The sequence below is a fragment of the Bombus vosnesenskii genome, unplaced genomic scaffold, assembly GCF_011952255.1.
Source record: "Bombus vosnesenskii isolate JDL3184/JDL3185 unplaced genomic scaffold, Bvos_JDL3184-5_v1.1 scf7180000014574, whole genome shotgun sequence".
Lineage (NCBI taxonomy): Eukaryota > Metazoa > Arthropoda > Insecta > Hymenoptera > Apidae > Bombus > Bombus vosnesenskii.
Genome location: NW_022883528.1, coordinates 1 through 17,852, shown reverse-complemented (window position 1 = coordinate 17,852; position 17,852 = coordinate 1). Strand labels below are relative to the sequence as shown.

At 35.1% G+C, this 17,852-nt stretch overlaps 1 protein-coding gene across 1 annotated transcript; it reads right to left on the bottom strand.

Annotated features, from left to right (window-relative positions):
• Window positions 1-13,186: 13,186 nt before the first annotated feature.
• LOC117240131 (omega-amidase NIT2-like) lies at window positions 13,187-13,582 on the bottom strand. The gene is made up of 2 exons (XM_033506006.1): window positions 13,462-13,582; window positions 13,187-13,374 (listed from the first exon to the last, which is right to left on the bottom strand). Exons 1-2 carry the CDS (start codon window positions 13,544-13,546, stop codon window positions 13,187-13,189), a joined length of 273 nt encoding a protein of 90 aa, XP_033361897.1. The 5' UTR covers window positions 13,547-13,582.
• Window positions 13,583-17,852: the final 4,270 nt, after the last annotated feature.

Sequence of the window (17,852 nt, the reverse complement as noted above, 5' to 3'; positions counted from 1 at the left end):
CATCTTATTTCGTCTCGGTGGCTAGTTGTTCGGGTTTCTCGAGATTGGGTTGAATTGGCAGTGGGACAAGCCTTTTGACGCCCCGATCCAAAATGCTCTTTGCCGTCTGAACTGTAGCTGTCCGGATGACACCATCGGCGCCTGGATGAACCTTGATAACTCGGCCCAGAGGCCAATGCATGGAGGGAACGTTGTCCTCTCTGAGGATGACGATTGTGCCCTTTGGGATGCTGTGTCCACCCTTGCTCCATTTATTGCGGTTGGTTAGCTCGTTCAAATACTCCTTATGCCAGCGGTTCCAAAAATGTTGTTTAAGCTGTTGGATATGCTGCCATTTGGAGAGTCGGTTCGATGGAATGTCTCTGAAATCTCGATCACGCAAGCACATTAATGAATCGCCAATGAGGAAATGTCCGGGAGTGAGGGCTAGGAGATCATTTGGATCGGTGGAGATAGGAGTTAGCGGGCGGGAATTGAGGACTGCTTCTATTTCTATGATAAGAGTATTACGGTGTTAAGCTCATATGTTTCTGTTTCTCCACTCGCGCTGCGCCATAATATCCTTTGATATTTCCGATCCTCTGGTCGTACGAGGAATTGCCGATACATTTTCTCGATGTCGCCAGTGAGTACGTACTGATGAGCGCGGAATATAATTAATATACAAAATAAATCTTCCTGTAACTTGGGTCCTGTGCAAAGTGTATCGTTTAGGGAGGTTCCGGTAGTGCTTGGTGCCGATCCGTCGAAAACTACACGGAGTTTGGTGGTTTGACTTGATGCTTTGGTCACGCCACGATGGGGTAAATAGTATCCGTTGTCGTCGGAGTGGTTGACATTGACCTTCGTCATGTGTCCCAATGCCAGGTATTCCTGTATTACCGTTCGATATTCTGATTCGAAGCGTTTGTCGTGCTGGAATCGGCGATTGAGTGAGGCGAGTCGTTTAATTGCCAGCGTTTTAGAGGATCCGAGTGACTGAAGCTGATCGTTGAAAGGTAGAGCGACGATGTATCGTCCTTCGCTGGTGCGTCGGGTGTGGGCTTGGAAGTGTTCTTCGCATCGTCGATCTGCCCTCTGAGATATGTTTAATTGAGGGTCCTACATCGATTTCCCAAAACCGCGGGGGGTTTGCTTGTAAAGTCGTCGTGGATGTGTGAAATATGTTTGTCGCGGTTTGGGAAGTTGAACTCCCCAACTATGATTATTTTACTACAGAATCCTCAAAAACATGATGTATGTATATATATCCTGAAATATTATCGGTCTATTGTCAAGTTATAGAACATTATGGAAATTGCCAATTAAAGTCATAAAAAACAAAAAATAAGGAAGTTCGTTAAAATATGTGATTTTCCAATCAAGATATAGAATTTATTCGAGTAATATAGATTACGGTAGAGATGGTGACGGTAACAATGAGTGGACTGATTCTGCGTGCGAAAACAAATTGGAAGCGCAGAGCGATGTATTGTTTCAGCGAATATCGATTTTAAAGCACGGTTTTAAAGTACGTGTGCGTTTGACTAGGTGTGTTGATTAATATTGCTGTCTGATTTTCGATATGTAAATACAATATCTACATATCTTTAAACTTGTGATAATTGAACTAACAATTTTTTTAAATTTAAATTAAACTTATGATAATTGAACAAACAATTTTTTTAAATTTATATTAATATTTATCCTTTTAAATGCAACAATTTTTTTTAATAATAACTTCACGCGTAAGTCAGCTGCGCACATATTTGATCGTTCTTTAAAGCTTGAATCTCTGCGAAGAGAAAAAATCTTTCAACCAACAAGAACTGGTTCTACGTTTTCTATCCATTTCCTTTCAGATAAATCTCTCTATCTAAAATCCTTATTTCCGTATTTCCTTGAAAAGGTTAAAGTCGTTTTGTATAAAATCCAACGTAGAGAAGAAGGAAGATCCGCAAAAGATTCTTTCAGCTTTCCCTATGTTTGAGCTCGAATCAAAGCAATCCTATTCCCAATAGGGTGACTATGCGTTTAACGTCTCATAGAATCTCTCTGATTCCGTGTGATACCTTCGGTGTTTTTGAAGTATGTAATTGATGTCGTAACGTCAACGCTTTGCAGTGCGAATTCAATTTTGAGTTGCAATTTCCCTGTTTGCGTGGCAAAAGCATAAAATCGATAGCGCATGTTTCGATAAACACGTTTTCTTTGCTGATGGCGCACTGTAAATATAAATATTTGAATAAATATCGCGAATTTCATGTTGCTAAAAGATTTATACTATTTATTCGTAAATAACTGTTGGATATGTTTAAGTTGAAACCACTGCCTTAGGTCTTTTTTCTTGTTTAAAATTATTTGTATTGGTAAATTGAATGAAAGTTCTAACATGTAATTTGTTCTTCTTTTATAAATAGTTTAGTTTACAGAGGATAAAGCGTGGGTAACTCACGACTGTCGCGATCATGACACTATACATACCTATGTATAGCACGTATACTAAGCTAACTAAAATAGCAAGTCAGAGAAATGGAAACTTAGGAAAATCTAAAGGAAGATAAAACGTTCGAGCCTTGCCAGGAATATAAGATGCTAAGTAATCTTCCTAAGTAATCTCCTCCAGCTTTTTCTAGTTTGATCAATAATTATTAGTACATGTTAGGAAAACAAATAGAATTTTTGTTCTCAAGCGAGGTATAATTTAAATTTTGTATGTACACAAAAATGTTAAATATCTGTAATAAACATGGTATAATCAATTTTTTTACATAAAATTATATTGTATAGGCTATTGTTATTTAAACATTTTAAATTGGATGAAGAAAAAAAATGACGCAAATAAAACGTAGGACATTTTAATTAAAGAGACTAATATAGAGATTTGTCTACTTAACTGTGATTAAATCATCTCCACTTAACGCTCTACCTCTTCTATTAATTATGCTTCGTTAAACTATGATTACAGAGGATGGGTTTTTTGATAAAATGACATTCTGACAAATATATATAGATCGATATATATAGATATAGATAGACAAATATATAGATTCTTACAACAGTAGTTATGAATGAACAGTAGTTATTGTATCAATTCCGTTCTTCAGAAGCTTCATTTGTGAAAAGACAATTCGCCAGAATATGGATTCACCGTAGTTATAGCTATAGGATTTCAATCTAGTTGACAGACTTGCTTTACGTAGAGAATATCTGTCTCTTGTTCTACCTTATCGCGATTCTCTCCTATACGCTTTGTCGAGCAAAGTAATATTGGCATATATCTCGGCTCTGGTTACAATCATTAGTTTCCGCCCAAACGGTTAGAATCACATAGCTCGCGCTCTACTCTCGTTTATTCAACATTCAGGCCATATGGTCGCATGCGACGAGTTTTATGTTAATTCCGACCGATTACAATACCTTTCGTTCGTTTACAAGGAACGACGAGACTGGCAGTTGCGTGATTTCCAATGCAAAAGCCGCGATATCTGCACGATAACCTAACCTCAACCGATTTTGTTGTACTATTCTTATGTGGACTTCGTTTGTACCACTTTCGTAACAAAAATAGAATACGTAGAACACAGCATTCCGTTATGCGATATTGTCGATTCCCAACATCCGAAAAATCAGAGATAATTATTTCCCTACAGTTGTACATTTGTGTGAAAAATTACGAACGTAAAGTTGTTTGGTGCATGCACAGTCCTCCCCTCCCCTGCATTTGCGTGGACATGCTAGAAAGATTCACTTTTCCACGGTGAAACTGTATGTATTATAATTTCATTTTTACAAGGGTCGAACATCCTACTATGCATAAATTTAATATTAATATAAGCAGGTTTCGTGTTAAGTATTACATCTGACGTATAAGCACACGTGTGTACGAGCCTTGGTTTTAAATGTCTTATAGTAGACACCGAAAAGATTATTCAGTTGGATATCTGACTCAACATCAATATTTTACTAGGAGATAACATGTTAAGAACATGTTGGTGGATGGCATGGGAGATGATGAATGAAGACATACTTCTGTGAGATACATAAAATAGTAGTCAGAACGTATTTTGGCGCTTGGGGACAGCAACAGCTGGTGATACTGTCATACACCTCCATTTATAAACTTTCGAAAATCGATGTGACCTTCAAACTTTAGTGTATTCTGTTTCACAGCACAAAATGTTTCCGAAACGTACGTTTATTGTTACAATAAACTTGACTAGTGGCTCTGAAATACTATCCTTGAAAAAACAATGGGGAAATTGCAGCAAAAAAAAGAAGGAAGTAAACAAAGACCTTGTTGGTTCGTAAAAATAAAATATGCTACAGGAAAAACTTTTTCCAACGGATTGAGACGCGACAAGCTTTAAAAGCTATGACGCGAATCGAGCGTTTGTCTACAAGAGCGCATTTTCGGTGGATATATATGTCGGAATGACATTGGGGATAGGGTTGTCGGTGTTTGAGGAGTCTTCATTGAAGGTAGCCATCGTTGCGGTGTAACGAAGATACGATTTATTGACACAGGTATGAATAACACAGGTTTGACAATCTACCACGGCGGTGAGACGTCCGCGACACTAGTGACAGTGGTCTCCGGTTCAATAACGAATCCGCGACCAACGGGATGACAGATGGGCGTTCTCGCTGAATCTAAGTCTGACTCGTAAAAATAATTGCTGAGCGTAAAGACGTTACTCTTTGGTCGACGGGAGCGCGTAAAAGAATGCCCGTCCCGTCCCGATGATGTCACAGAGGAAAACTATAATGGGTTGTGTCTAAGGACACGAGATCATCGGATTCGTCGAGGAAAGCCTTCGTTTAGAAAGTAAGGGAAATTGACGTTGCTGCTAATTGGTCAATCTCCATATCGGTGGTTAGAAAAAGATGCTAGCCGCCTTCGAGGGAAAGTTGCTAGTGGGAGACGCCGCTCGTTGAAAAATATGTCTCCCCTATCTTCCCGTAGTTGGGACAAAGACTGTTTGTCTGTTTGAAGGACTTTAGTTAACCAAACCTTAAGATTTATAACGGGCCCTCGGGCTAGCCGAACATGTACTGCGGAGACGCATCGACATCTGGCAATCATCTTACTCGAAGAATAGGGTCTGCGTGTGGCGAGCCACGGGACAGAAACCGTTGGAATGTTTACTGTCGCGTGTCGCCACGAATATTTCTTTTAAGGAGAGCTATAGAATTACTCCATACCTTTGTTAGGCAAAGCGTTCATCCCTTGAACGCGGCTACGTTGGGCGACAGACTGTCACCTCGAGCCAAAGCTCACCGTCACTAATCTCGAACAATTACAATCGGATTGAATAAAAACAATAGTTTAGTTACAGTTATAGTAGACTTTAGATTGCAATGTTGCGGGGCTATCCCAAGGTTCCGGTGTCCTTTCATCTCCGACATATATTTAACTATATATATTAACTATATATTTTCCCTAGGAACAGTAAGATTTTAACGATACAACTTTATCAAGAGATCTTAATGTCATAAACGGTATCGAAATTTCGTAATTAATATTGTTAAGGAAGAAAATATTGGTAATCTCCCCGAACGACGAGCGCTTGATATTCACAATTAGAACTCGATATCTTAGCTTCTTATAATATCCTAATAAAATGTTATTTATCGATTACAATTGTCCTGTCGTATTTTATTGTGTTTGCTTTATAAATGTGAACTTTATTCAAAAAGAGTTCATCGATATAACGGTATTGAAGAGAACTACTCGAGAAACTATATCTAGCGCTTGGATGGAGGGATTGCTTGCTTCTTACAATCGAATAATTGGAGTGTAACTAGAAACACGAACGGTAGTTTAGCAATGGAGAAGAACTTTAGAACGACAGCAATTTTCTTCTTGTTTCTTTGAGAAAGGCACCGTTCATTTTATGTTTGACCAGAATGGGGTTGTTGGACGAATTTGATTAAAAAGGAAAGATCTTTAACAAATATTCTTCCCATTGATACATTCCTATATTTTTGATTTAATTATTTGAAAATGCAATTTTGCATATACATATGTGCAATTATATACTATAATCGCAGGCGTTTCTTTAAAATGATGTACCATTGAAACAAGGCAAAATATCGTCGAATTCTTCTAGATTCAATTTCTCAAAAGAATGGCTCTATTGATTAACCAAACATAGTTCCCATAAGCATATACGTACTTCTCAGAAAAGATAGTTATATCTAGATCAATATTACCCCCCACAGTGACCTATATGTCAAAGAAAAAAAAGACACATCAAGTATTAAATCATACTACTATTACGTCCACTATCTCTACAAATCCTCCACTCTTGGAAAAGTCTATCTTATTCAAACGTAACGTAACTCAAATTAAATCTTTTCCATCCTCATAAATACGAAACATTTATAAAATTATCATCTTCGATTATTTACTCAACATCTAGCTAACAAAATCTTCTCCATCGCCGTACCCCTTAATCCTGACCGCGTACAATTAACGTATGAATAGTTAATTTATTGAAATTTAAACGACCATTTTACGCTACTTGTACTCGAATGATTTTAGGATCTTGCTGTATCTCTTGCACAGTGTTATACTGACAGGCGAGAAACATAGAAACGTAACTTCCGATCCACTGATTTACCCTAAACAGACGATGATAGGTTATATGGTGGACGCAATACAGAAGCGTTTCCGATGCAATTCGAAGGTGCGTTGTTACAATGGAGTTCATCGATCCATAATGACTATTTCCCCGCCAACTACAGCCTGTAATAACGGAATAGCCAATAAAGTATATCCTGTCGATTTAATCGTTACCCCCACGGTGCACCGCGCGCACGGAGATCGGATCGGTGATTTTCACGTGATGTTTCGCAAATCGTGAGGCGCTCGCGTGATTCGCGCGTTTTAAGCGTTCCCGCTCTTCCCGTCCGATAGAAAGAGAAAGGGAACAGGGGTGGAAGGAAGAGGGAAGATACGTGATGCGGGTTCAACCTGCCGCGGGAACCTTTAAAGAAGGTCGGTGCAACGGGAGAGATGTAATTTTAATAAATTGGATTCAGATGTTGGAGATGCAGCAGATTTACGACTCGCTGGAATTAAGTTAGTTAAGGTGTTGAAAACCTAACGTCTTTTCAAAGGCGTTTGCCGCGTTTCTTTTCAAATCAAAATACATACATACGATACGTACAATGTATGCGCCTAAAGTTTTAAAGTTAATTTCTATTCAAGGAATGGACTGTTTTATTATAGGTTTAGGAAATTGAAAAGAAGCAATTGCTTGTTTCTAAGAAAGAATCGCGAGAAGTACAATTAGAAACTGTATTGTGAATCACTTTTCCTGGTTTCCGTAACGAAGAAGTGAAAAAAAAAACGCAGACAAGTCAGCGTTTACCGTAGCTAAATGGAAGATACGCAGGTACGAGTCGTTACAGTTTTGTCGTTGCAACGATTCCCGCTGCGTAATTTGATAATGAACAGTTGAAAAATAGCAGCGTTGTGTCCGTACCCTTTAATATCCCATTATATGGAAGTTAACGACCGGAAAATACACCGCTCGACTACTTGAAGGAAGTAGCTCATGAGCAAGTCTTTTGTATCCTCGCAATGGTATAATTCCTGTAACGTCTCGTTCTCGGAGGATTTATTTCGTTGATTTGTACTTGTTTATTGTTTTTGTGTTTTCATGAATGGAGCATGTCGCATGCGAATCGTAATATGGTTTTAATGGCGTTTCGACTTCAATGATATCAGCGGCTGATTGCGCTTCCCGTAAGAAGCTTCCAATCATTATGTATTTTAGGAACAACAAATAAGGATATTTAGAGAACGAATTAATTATTCAATTGTTCGCGCAAGAAATACTCAGTACCTGTCTCTTTTTCGAAAGTTATAAATGCTGTTTTCAAAGAGTTCCTTAGCTCACCATAAACCAGATAAGAATCTTTGGTTCCGTCCAGAAAAAGAAACCTTCAGATCAAACCGAAAGGGGTTCGGATTATATTTTCTAATCGTATTTGTATATTTTGTTTTTACGGTCAGCTTGTCATCCACGTACAATCGAACAGAGAGTCCATTAATTATTTCCCTTCGACTTGTTTCAGGGGGAGCATCTCGGAAGCCATGCCGGCTGACGAGTTCGCTGGAAATCGAAACAGAAGTAAACCAAGACTGCAACCACCTTAACGAACCGCTATTATCACTGGCAAGGTGATCGGGCAGACCGGATCTAATCATGCTCACGCCGACCATGCTTCCTGTGCACTCGTTCCTCTTTCTTAACGACGTCAACCAGAAGATCGGGTGCTAAAAAATTCGAAATCGAGTTGATTGAAAATCTCAAGGAATATTAAAAAAATACGAATAAACAATTTGATATAGAAATCATCCATTTTGGGCAAAGAAAAGAAACAATCAGAAAAAGGAATAACCACAGAAGCCCTGAATTTCATTGCTTCCTAATGGTACTTCCTTGGATATTTTTACATTCTGGAGGCGTGAACGAACTCTGAAAAACAGAAACGACTTCTATCGGATGATCGAAAGAACCACCTGGACACTGAGTATAATTATTCACACGTGCGGATGCCATTTCCGGCATGTTTCTCCATGAAGAAGGTCAGCTTCAGTTTTTGCCACTTGTAGATAGAAGTTGAAGTGGCGGACGTCTTAACGAGGTTGCTAGAATGTGAAAGAAATAGATGCGGGAAATATTATGAAGATATATTTATGAATATCTAATTGAGCATTTAATTAAGAACTTAATCGAAAGACCAAAATAAGTTGGTTCTTGAGACCAAGTACCAACGAGTACTCGAGTAAAACGATTACTCCTTAAAAGGAACAATAGAATAATCATGCCTCCGCAGACGGTGGTCTCTGCTTTCATGCCTCATCGCGGAGAATCTCAGCGAAAAAAGTGTCCCGAAGCGTGAGCTGAAAGGTGGCTATGTAGGCTGCCTAGTGAATGCCGTCGCCGTGGTGGAGCTGGCGTGTAGCAACTCCCTAAGTCCAGGAACCTAATCCTGCGTCAGAAAGACAAAATTCGCTACGGAGAAAAGTAAACAAAAATATATATATAGGGAAGAAGAGACAAAGATTAAAGATCATTAAGAATTAAAGGTAATTTAATGATAAAAGGGAGAAAGAATTGTGTAAAAATTCTACTGGGAAAGAAAAGAAAGAAGAAGCCTCCAACGAGAAAGACGTGCTCAGAAGCGAATCCCGCGTAGCGCCATGTAGAGGAGCAGGAAGAAAATATTGGTAATCTCCTCGAACGACGCGCGCTTGATATTCACGATTAGAACTCGATATCTTAACTTCTTATAATATCCTAATAAAATGTTATTTATCGATTACAATTGTCCTGTCGTATTTTATAGTGTTTGCTTTATAAATGTGAACTTTATTCAAAAAGAGTTCATCGATGATTATCCATTACAGGTTGTTAATAAACCTGAATTATGCACAAAGGAATTGCCGTTAATAACTTAAGATTCCCTGCCCGTCGTACAGGGCACATATAGTAAATATTCTCGACGATCGTAACGTTTAAGTCCAATTCGAGCTTATAGTCCCATGCGAGTTAAACAACGACAATAGTTTGAATTTCTATTTGTTCGTTTGTCGTCTGTTTATACCCGGAGCACCTGCTGTAAACCAATACAAAATTTATTAGATCTATAAATAACACATATAAAACTTATTAATTTATAATTAATATAAAATAGGAGAGCACGAAACTTCCTATTTTATGGATATGCTAAATCTTTGTAAAAAATACCATATCATTAGTATCATTTTAATCGTTCTAAAGGATTTAGCCGCATAAAGCTGTGACCCTTGGAGGAATCGATGTTCACGCGTGACAAATTGAAATTGTGCGAAGGTTCCGGTACGAACATCACAAGCGTCGATATCAGGGGCACAGGCACATGTTCTGGGTTCATTATATATTTATAAAGGGCTGACGATTCAGTGGATGGTCCGGGTAAATTTAAATTGTAAATGAACGCATTGCTGGTTTCAAGTAAAAGCCTGGATAAGAGCGGATATGGTATGAGAGTCTGTCGTGGAAAGGGGAACAGGCCGCTTTTATTTGTAAAGTTTGAATCTCCTCGATATTGAAGATGTTGAAGCTGCAAGTATGTATTTCATTTTAATCCATTCGAGACCGAGATTTAATTGTAAGACGATACCTAGGTGTCGGTACGATCTGAATGTTTAGTTAGAATGATTCTGTGTTTTGCTCTCTCCAGGGTATCCTTTTCATACTTAGATTTTAAATCGATGACAATCTTAAATAGTATGCCTCATATTTTTAAAATATAAAATTATATACTATGTTATTCTATAATGTATTATGTACAGTTATATATATATATATAACTGTACATAATTTATGTATTATATATATATATATATATATATATATATATAATAATTCTATATTGAAAAAAATATGAAATTAACATGATATATACATTACTACATAAGTTATATAAAATATGTATATTATACCCTTGCCTACTGACTGATATGAATTTCTTTCGGTCTCGAATGCGTTAAAAGAGAGCGCAAAGAAGTCGAAATTACTTATTGTAATTAGTAAAACGACTTGAGAGGCAGACAGATACAAGAAAGAAGGAATATTATATTAGCGGCATTATCATGTTTTTGCTCTCTTTAAGTCTTTCATCGAGACAGACAATCTACAGGTATTAATCGACCAATTTCTCCAAGCTGATAACTTTGAATTGATGTTTATATATAAGAAGTGTTATGTGTTAATCTGTCTAAATGTTTAAAAGGTGTTATAAATTAAATGTTGTTAAACGATACGTAATTGCCTTTTGATCGTAAATTTTACCATCAAGGGGCCTTTTATGTATGCGTAATCATTGTGAATTATAACAATTTATGTGATCGATATTAAAGGTGTTTAAAAGCATATTATTATTATATATTATTATTCTATTCTCCTATATTATTATCCTATATTATTATAGTATTCCTATATTATTATAATATCCAATTACATGTTGATACACAAGATATACAGATTATTATTTATAACGTTTTGGTTTTCTTAATTGAGTCATTCATTTAGTACAAATGATAAGAAATTAGTAATAATTCACAAAAAAAGGATATTGTAGTAGAAATATTATAAAAAAACATTTTCTGTTTTAGCGTAGAGTTACTTCTTCTTACAGACAGTGTCGTACAAATCTGTACGTCTCTGAGAAAATGTAGGTATCTGAGCCCTTACTTCCTCAACAACTTTTAGATCTGATAGAAAAAAGAAACATACGAAGTAATAAGTAATGCTTACTAATAAATTCAACAAATACAGAGGAAGATGACTAAATCGATAAATTAACGAGACTAAAAATTAATTACATCATGGATCTCTCGCTTTTAATTTCAAGCTGTAAATTACCGATATCGGTGACTGCCATATTCTTTTGAGTTTCCAAATCGTAAAGAATCTTTCCCCAGGGATTGGTCAACTGTGTATGTCCCCATGCGACCTAACTTGCTTAAGGAACACGAGCCGGTGATATGCAGGCAACGTATAATTGATTATCATTCGCTCTGAAACGCTGAAGTAATGACCAGTGCAGTGGTCCAGTGGTCATATTGAATGCCGCTGGATATATCAGCATTTGGCAACCTAACCCAGAGAAGCAGGAAATATGAAGCCACCGAATACCAATTAACTTCGTAGTTGCACGGTTCACATTCCATCATTTCTGAATATGCGAGGACAGTCCTCTTATTGTGCTTTTAATTCTTTTATTTGTTTCATTTTCAGCAAATATACTGGTTTTTTAAATTAAGCTTCTTTTTATACAGAGTTACAGATTATATTAATTTTATATAGAATATATTTAAGAAAGATATTTAACTTTTTGCTAGTTAAGTATTGATCGATTAAGTTACTGTACCTTTGTTCCGATAAATGCGTGCCATTTCCTCGAATCTAATATCATAGCAAATGCCAATACCTATTTTGCAGCCCTTCACATCGAACGTCGTTAGGGAGTCACCAGGACTGAGTGAATCACTCTCTCGAAAAGTAATCTTATTAGGAATGTCGATGTCGAATAGATGTACCTAATAACATAAAAATGTAGTCGCTAATTCTATTGCTGCAACTTTTGTAATTTAATATCAAAGTTACCAACTCCTAAACTTTAATTATTTTTTATTTAATAACTGACAGCGTTTTCATCACTTTCTTTTATTAAAAAATCTTATCATTTAATAATGCTTAAAAAGGAGAAAAAATAAGTATAATAATATTTAAGTATGTGAAAAATTTATACAACAACAAACACATTACAACAAAAATGGGCGTTTCCCGTATCATAACGTATTTTATAAACCGTAAATTATAGAATTGGTTATAGTATACGTATGTACATATGTATATTCCTAAATTATTCCTAGATAGAGTCACTTTCTTCGCCCTAATATTTTCAAATTCAAAGCCATAAAGGAATATATTACTTACCTTTCGGTGTTTTGCTATCAAAGTTCCATCGGGACCCCAAATAGTACAGGTATTGTACAATTTATCGCCCCCTATTTCAGGCATCGTACCACCAACTACATAGATGTTGTTTTCTTTAGCTGCGTTCGATGAAGCAACGCTCGTTTCACCATCAGGAATACTCTCGGCGTATTTTCGAAAGTACTCTGCATTGCAATATTTCAATTAATGAAAAATAACTGTCTTTTGTTCCAACCATAAATTAAATTGAAATGTTTGTCAGTTTTTTCTTTTTTAAATTATTAAAATAACTAAGTTTTATATTTCGACTTAATTAAATATGCAATTACTTAGCTAATAGTATATATAATAAATTGTTTCTACAGGTTCAAAATGAAAAATGAATATTTAGAAATATTTAATTACGACAATGCTATTTGTGTTAGCATCAGTGGCTTGTTACTCAACGACTTTGCTAGTACTTTTTGAAACATAAAGTTAGTTTTCAATTAACACTTATACTAGAGGCGGAATTATAAATGCAAAATAATTGATAATACTAATTTATAAGTACCTAATTATTAGTATCTTGAAAAATATATTTATACAAAAATCACGATAATCATGAAAATGGGGAAATCCTATATTCTCGATTCAATTCACAATCTTTATGGAAGTATAAACGGTAAGGTAATTTGTCTACTTTTACTTTTTCTATGTAGTTGTTACACACATAGTAAATTATTGAAAAAAAACAAATTATTACGTATTCCATATGGTGAATTAAAGCATTCAGGAAGAGCTATAATATCAGTATTGTGCTCTTTTGCGCTAGAAATGTAGGAGACTGCCCGCTCTACATTTTTGCGTTTTACTTCATTTACTTCAAGTTGTACCAACGCCAAGCGAAATGCTAAAATGTTGGAAAAGTTAAATACATTCGGTTACATATTTCCCATACTTTTTATCTATAAATACTTTTTACATAGTGAATACTTACTCGACATCGTTCGCACTACTTGTTTAGCGATGTTTGTAAGTATCATAATGTTGAGGTTATGTATGGTACTACTCAATATCAACATTACGTAAGCAATACGCAGGGATTTTTAATAATTCTTGGTAAAGTTTAGAACATTAATTTTGATGTAATTGTAAACATTATTTGTTCACAATTTGTTCATTTACTTTGCAACAAAAAGAACGCATCTGCAAGCGTGTTAATCGGATAACGACGAACTTCATTTCGCAAACACCGACACGTGAAACATTTTGAAGTTACGTCGACGCGAGAGTAATTGGTTCCCTTACATTACTCAATTTCCATTTCTTTCGCCATGTATATTCGAGTATTGCATTTGAATTGCAGAGCAGTCGAAAGTAGAGGAGCACCTCGCCGATATATCGACAGGAACATGAATTTTTTCTCATAGGGCGAATATTTTTTCCATTGAATTATTAAACCGAGTCAAATTTTCAAACTCAACCACTTAATTTAATCGTTTTACATAAAACATTTCAATCTTTTTTCTTCTAAATACTTTACCTATATTTCATCTGGCTGAATATTCCATATTTTTAAAGCTTGTTGATAATTACAAATATGTAATTATCATTCTGAAGCTAGAAATTTGAAATAAAATTGCTCTGCGCGAAAGGAAATAATTCAACGTTTTATATATAGCTGTTAAAATGATATAATAAGTTTCAGTAAAATAGCTTCACTAAAATTTGTGGTTTTTTTCCTTTTCTATTTTTTTTTTGTTTTATGTGTTCAAGGGCGAACGTTCCCTCTCATTTCTTGTATTTTTATGAGGAATTTAGCCTTTTTACACCACGAGAGCTTCAACGTTTTCATTTTCACGCCTACGCTGCGCTCGTTAAACACGTTCTAATGAGACCATGTGCTGACATTGCGAGTTTTATTATTTTCGCACAATAATTTATCATTTTAGATTTCAAATATTACATTCATACATTTTTCGTTGTAAATTTCTTTCTCTATTTAAACAATTTACCATTGTTGCTACAATAAATCAATTAATTAAATTAATTGATCAGTTTAAACTTAAAATATCATTTCATAAGTTTTCGTCACTTGAATCTAAAAACAACAGAAAACGGTATACCCGCATCATACATAGAAAGGAGATTAAAACGCTAGAGTGATCATATTCAACGATCACAAAACGATAATAGGACATTGTGTTTCTTCTGAAGGGCATGAAATTGTCAGGAGATTATGCCATAAATGAAATTGGAAGCTGGCTGGTCAAAGGGATTAAACTGGGTTAAACTCAATTGTGCTATATTGCACAAAGACTTGAGAACTGCTACCAAATATCTACTAGCTTAAAAGTGTGCTGATTACACCTTACAAATTGTAATTATATTTCAAATACAATCTCCCAAGTAATAAGTAAATTAAATTAATACTTTACCTAGAATCTGTGATACATTAATATAACAAAAATACATTTCTTAAATTATTCATTAATTTGCAATGTAATTAGAATATTATCTTTATTTTCTGGTGTCTTTATTATTCTTAAAAGATACGCTGCTTGTTTGCAAATTTAACACTACGTATGCTATTAATAAATCATTTTATATTTAATTTTGCAACCTTCAATCATTGTTAAAATTGATTGATAATACTGTTGGTTAATAGAAATTTGAAAATGCTCTCGTTTCCACTCGATTAAAAGGTAATTGCACAAACTGTCACAGTGTTGACTACAAATCACGTGTGTCGTCCTATTAAATTTATACACAATAGTATTTATTCTCGTTTTAATTTAAAATGAAATATGTTATTGTATGAATAGCAGAATGTTCAAATAATTGAAACAACTTTTTGTCCTCTAATTAATGATTCTCATTTAAAAAAATTTAAGAATTTTAATCAAGAAGATTTTGAAGTCTCGATCTAAAATGACCAAGGATTGAAACAGAGAATATTTTGATGCCAACAAATACATATTCTTCAGATATGAAACAAATGTGATAATAAAAATCGATGTACATGAATGAATGTTGAAATATTGGAAAATTGTAGAATTATATCCATTCTCTGTTGCGTTTAGATGTTTCAATTAATGTTTCATCAGAATTTTTATCGAATATTTTAGAGGTACTGGCTGTAAGGTTTTTTTTTAAATTAAAATTAAAATTAAATGTAAGAACAGATTCAAAGTATAACATTTAAAAATTTGTGGTTATAAAATTTACTTGTATGTCATAATTATGTAAGTGAATTAATCTCATAATTAATTAAATGAATGTATTCTATGTGAGTAAATTATATTTATCTATAATAAGTCTTAACTTATTATTAATAATCAGCTAACACTGCATAATACTAAGTAAAGTAACTGAAAATTCTCGACGTGAGAATTAATTATAATTTCAACAAGAAAATAAAAAAGAAAAGAAAAGAAAAAAAAAATTCTATGTAAGTGATTGTTCTATGTAAGTAATTCTATGTAAGTAATTCTATGTAAGTGATTTGGGGCTCGGCCAGTACCTTGCCCTTCTTTGGGATATTCCGAATTATCTGTCCTCTCCGAGCTGCAAATCTGATATCTCAGATGTTAGGGAAACCCCCTGGCCGGTAAGGCACGATAGACAGATGAGACTAAACGGCTGGTGGAGAGGCCAATCATCAAAAGAGGGTTTTCACCGTGCGGATACAATACTGGGGTCTCAATAAAATCTTACAACCGTGGTGTTCAGAACATCAAACTCTGTTTGCATACACCCGGTGCACATAAAGTGTCAAATTACACTAACACTGGATTTATTGAACCTCTTTCACCATGACCAGTGGCTCTTTAGTTTACGATTTGCAACAGAATCCCTGCATCAACGCAGGTCCACGAAACATACAACTTCACGCACCAAATATCGATTACAGTCAATCGACACCAACAATCAATAATTTGTCTGCGAGATGCTCCTCTGGAAGTTTTAACTATATATATTCCGGTTTTAACTATATATATTTAACTATATATATTAACTATATATTTTCCCTAGGAACAGTAAGATTTTAACGATACAACTTTATCAAGAGATCTTAATGTCATAAACGGTATCGAAACTTCGTAATTCATATTGTTAAGGAAGAAAATATTGGTAATCTCCTCGAACGACGAGCGCTTGATATTCACAATTAGAACTCGATATCTTAGCTTCTTATAATATCCTAATAAAATGTTATTTATCGCTTACAATTGTCCTGTCGTATTTTATTGTGTTTGCTTTATAAATGTGAACTTTATTCAAAAAGAGTTCATCGATATAACGGTACTGAAGAGAACTACTCGAGAAACTATATCTAGCCCTTGGATGGAGGGATTGCTTGCTTCTTACAATCGAATAATTGGAGTGTAACTAGAAACACGAACGGTAATTTAGCAATGGAGAAGAACTTTAGAACGACAGCAATTTTCTTCTTGTTTCTTTGAGAAAGGCACCGTTCATTTTATGTTTGACGAGAATGGGGTTGTTGGACGAATTTGATTAAAAAGAAAAGATCTTTAACAAATATTCTTCCCATTGATACATTCCTATATTTTTGATTTAATTATTTGAAAATGCAATTTTGCATATACCTATGTGCAATTATATACTATAATCGCAGGCGTTTCTTTAAAATGATGTACTATTGAAACAAGGCAAAATATCGTCGAATTCTTCTAGATTCAATTTCTCAAAAGAATGGCTCTATTGATTAACCAAACATAGTTCCCATAAGCATATACGTCCCCACAGTGACCTATATGTCAAAGAAAAAAAAGACACATCAAGCATTAAATCATACTACTATTACGTCCACTATCTCTACAAATCCTCCACTCTTGGAAAAATCTATCTTATTCGAACGTAACGTAACTCAAATTAAATCTTTTCCATCATCATAAATACGAAACATTTATAAAATTATCATCTTCGATTATTTACTCAACATCTAGCTAACAAAATCTTCTCCATCGCCGTACCCCTTAATCCTCACCGCGTATAATTAACGTATGAATAGTTAATTTATTGAAATTTAAACGACCATTTTACGCTACTTGTACTCGAATGATTTTAGGATCTTGCTGTATCTCTTGCACAGTGTTATACTGACAGGCGAGAAACGTAGAAACGTAACTTCCGATCCACTGATTTACCCTAAACACACGATGATAGGTTATACGGTGGACGCAATACAGAAGCGTTTCCGATGCAATTCGAAGGTGCGTTGTTACAATGGAGTTCATCGATCCATAGTGACCATTGCCCCGCCAACTACAGCCTGTAATAACGGAATAGCCAATAAAGTATATCCTGTCGATTTAATCGTTACCCCCACGGTGCACCGCGCGCACGGAGATCGGATCGGTG

Bases quoted from the DNA above. Each gene is read 5' to 3' on its own strand.
- LOC117240131 (XM_033506006.1), bottom strand. From the start codon at position 13,546: ATGTTGATATTGAGTAGTACCATACATAACCTCAACATTATGATACTT. The intron at 13,375-13,461 runs GTAAGTATTCAC...CCAACATTTTAG, and splicing joins AGTAGTGCGAACGATGTCGA to CATTTCGCTTGGCGTTGGTA.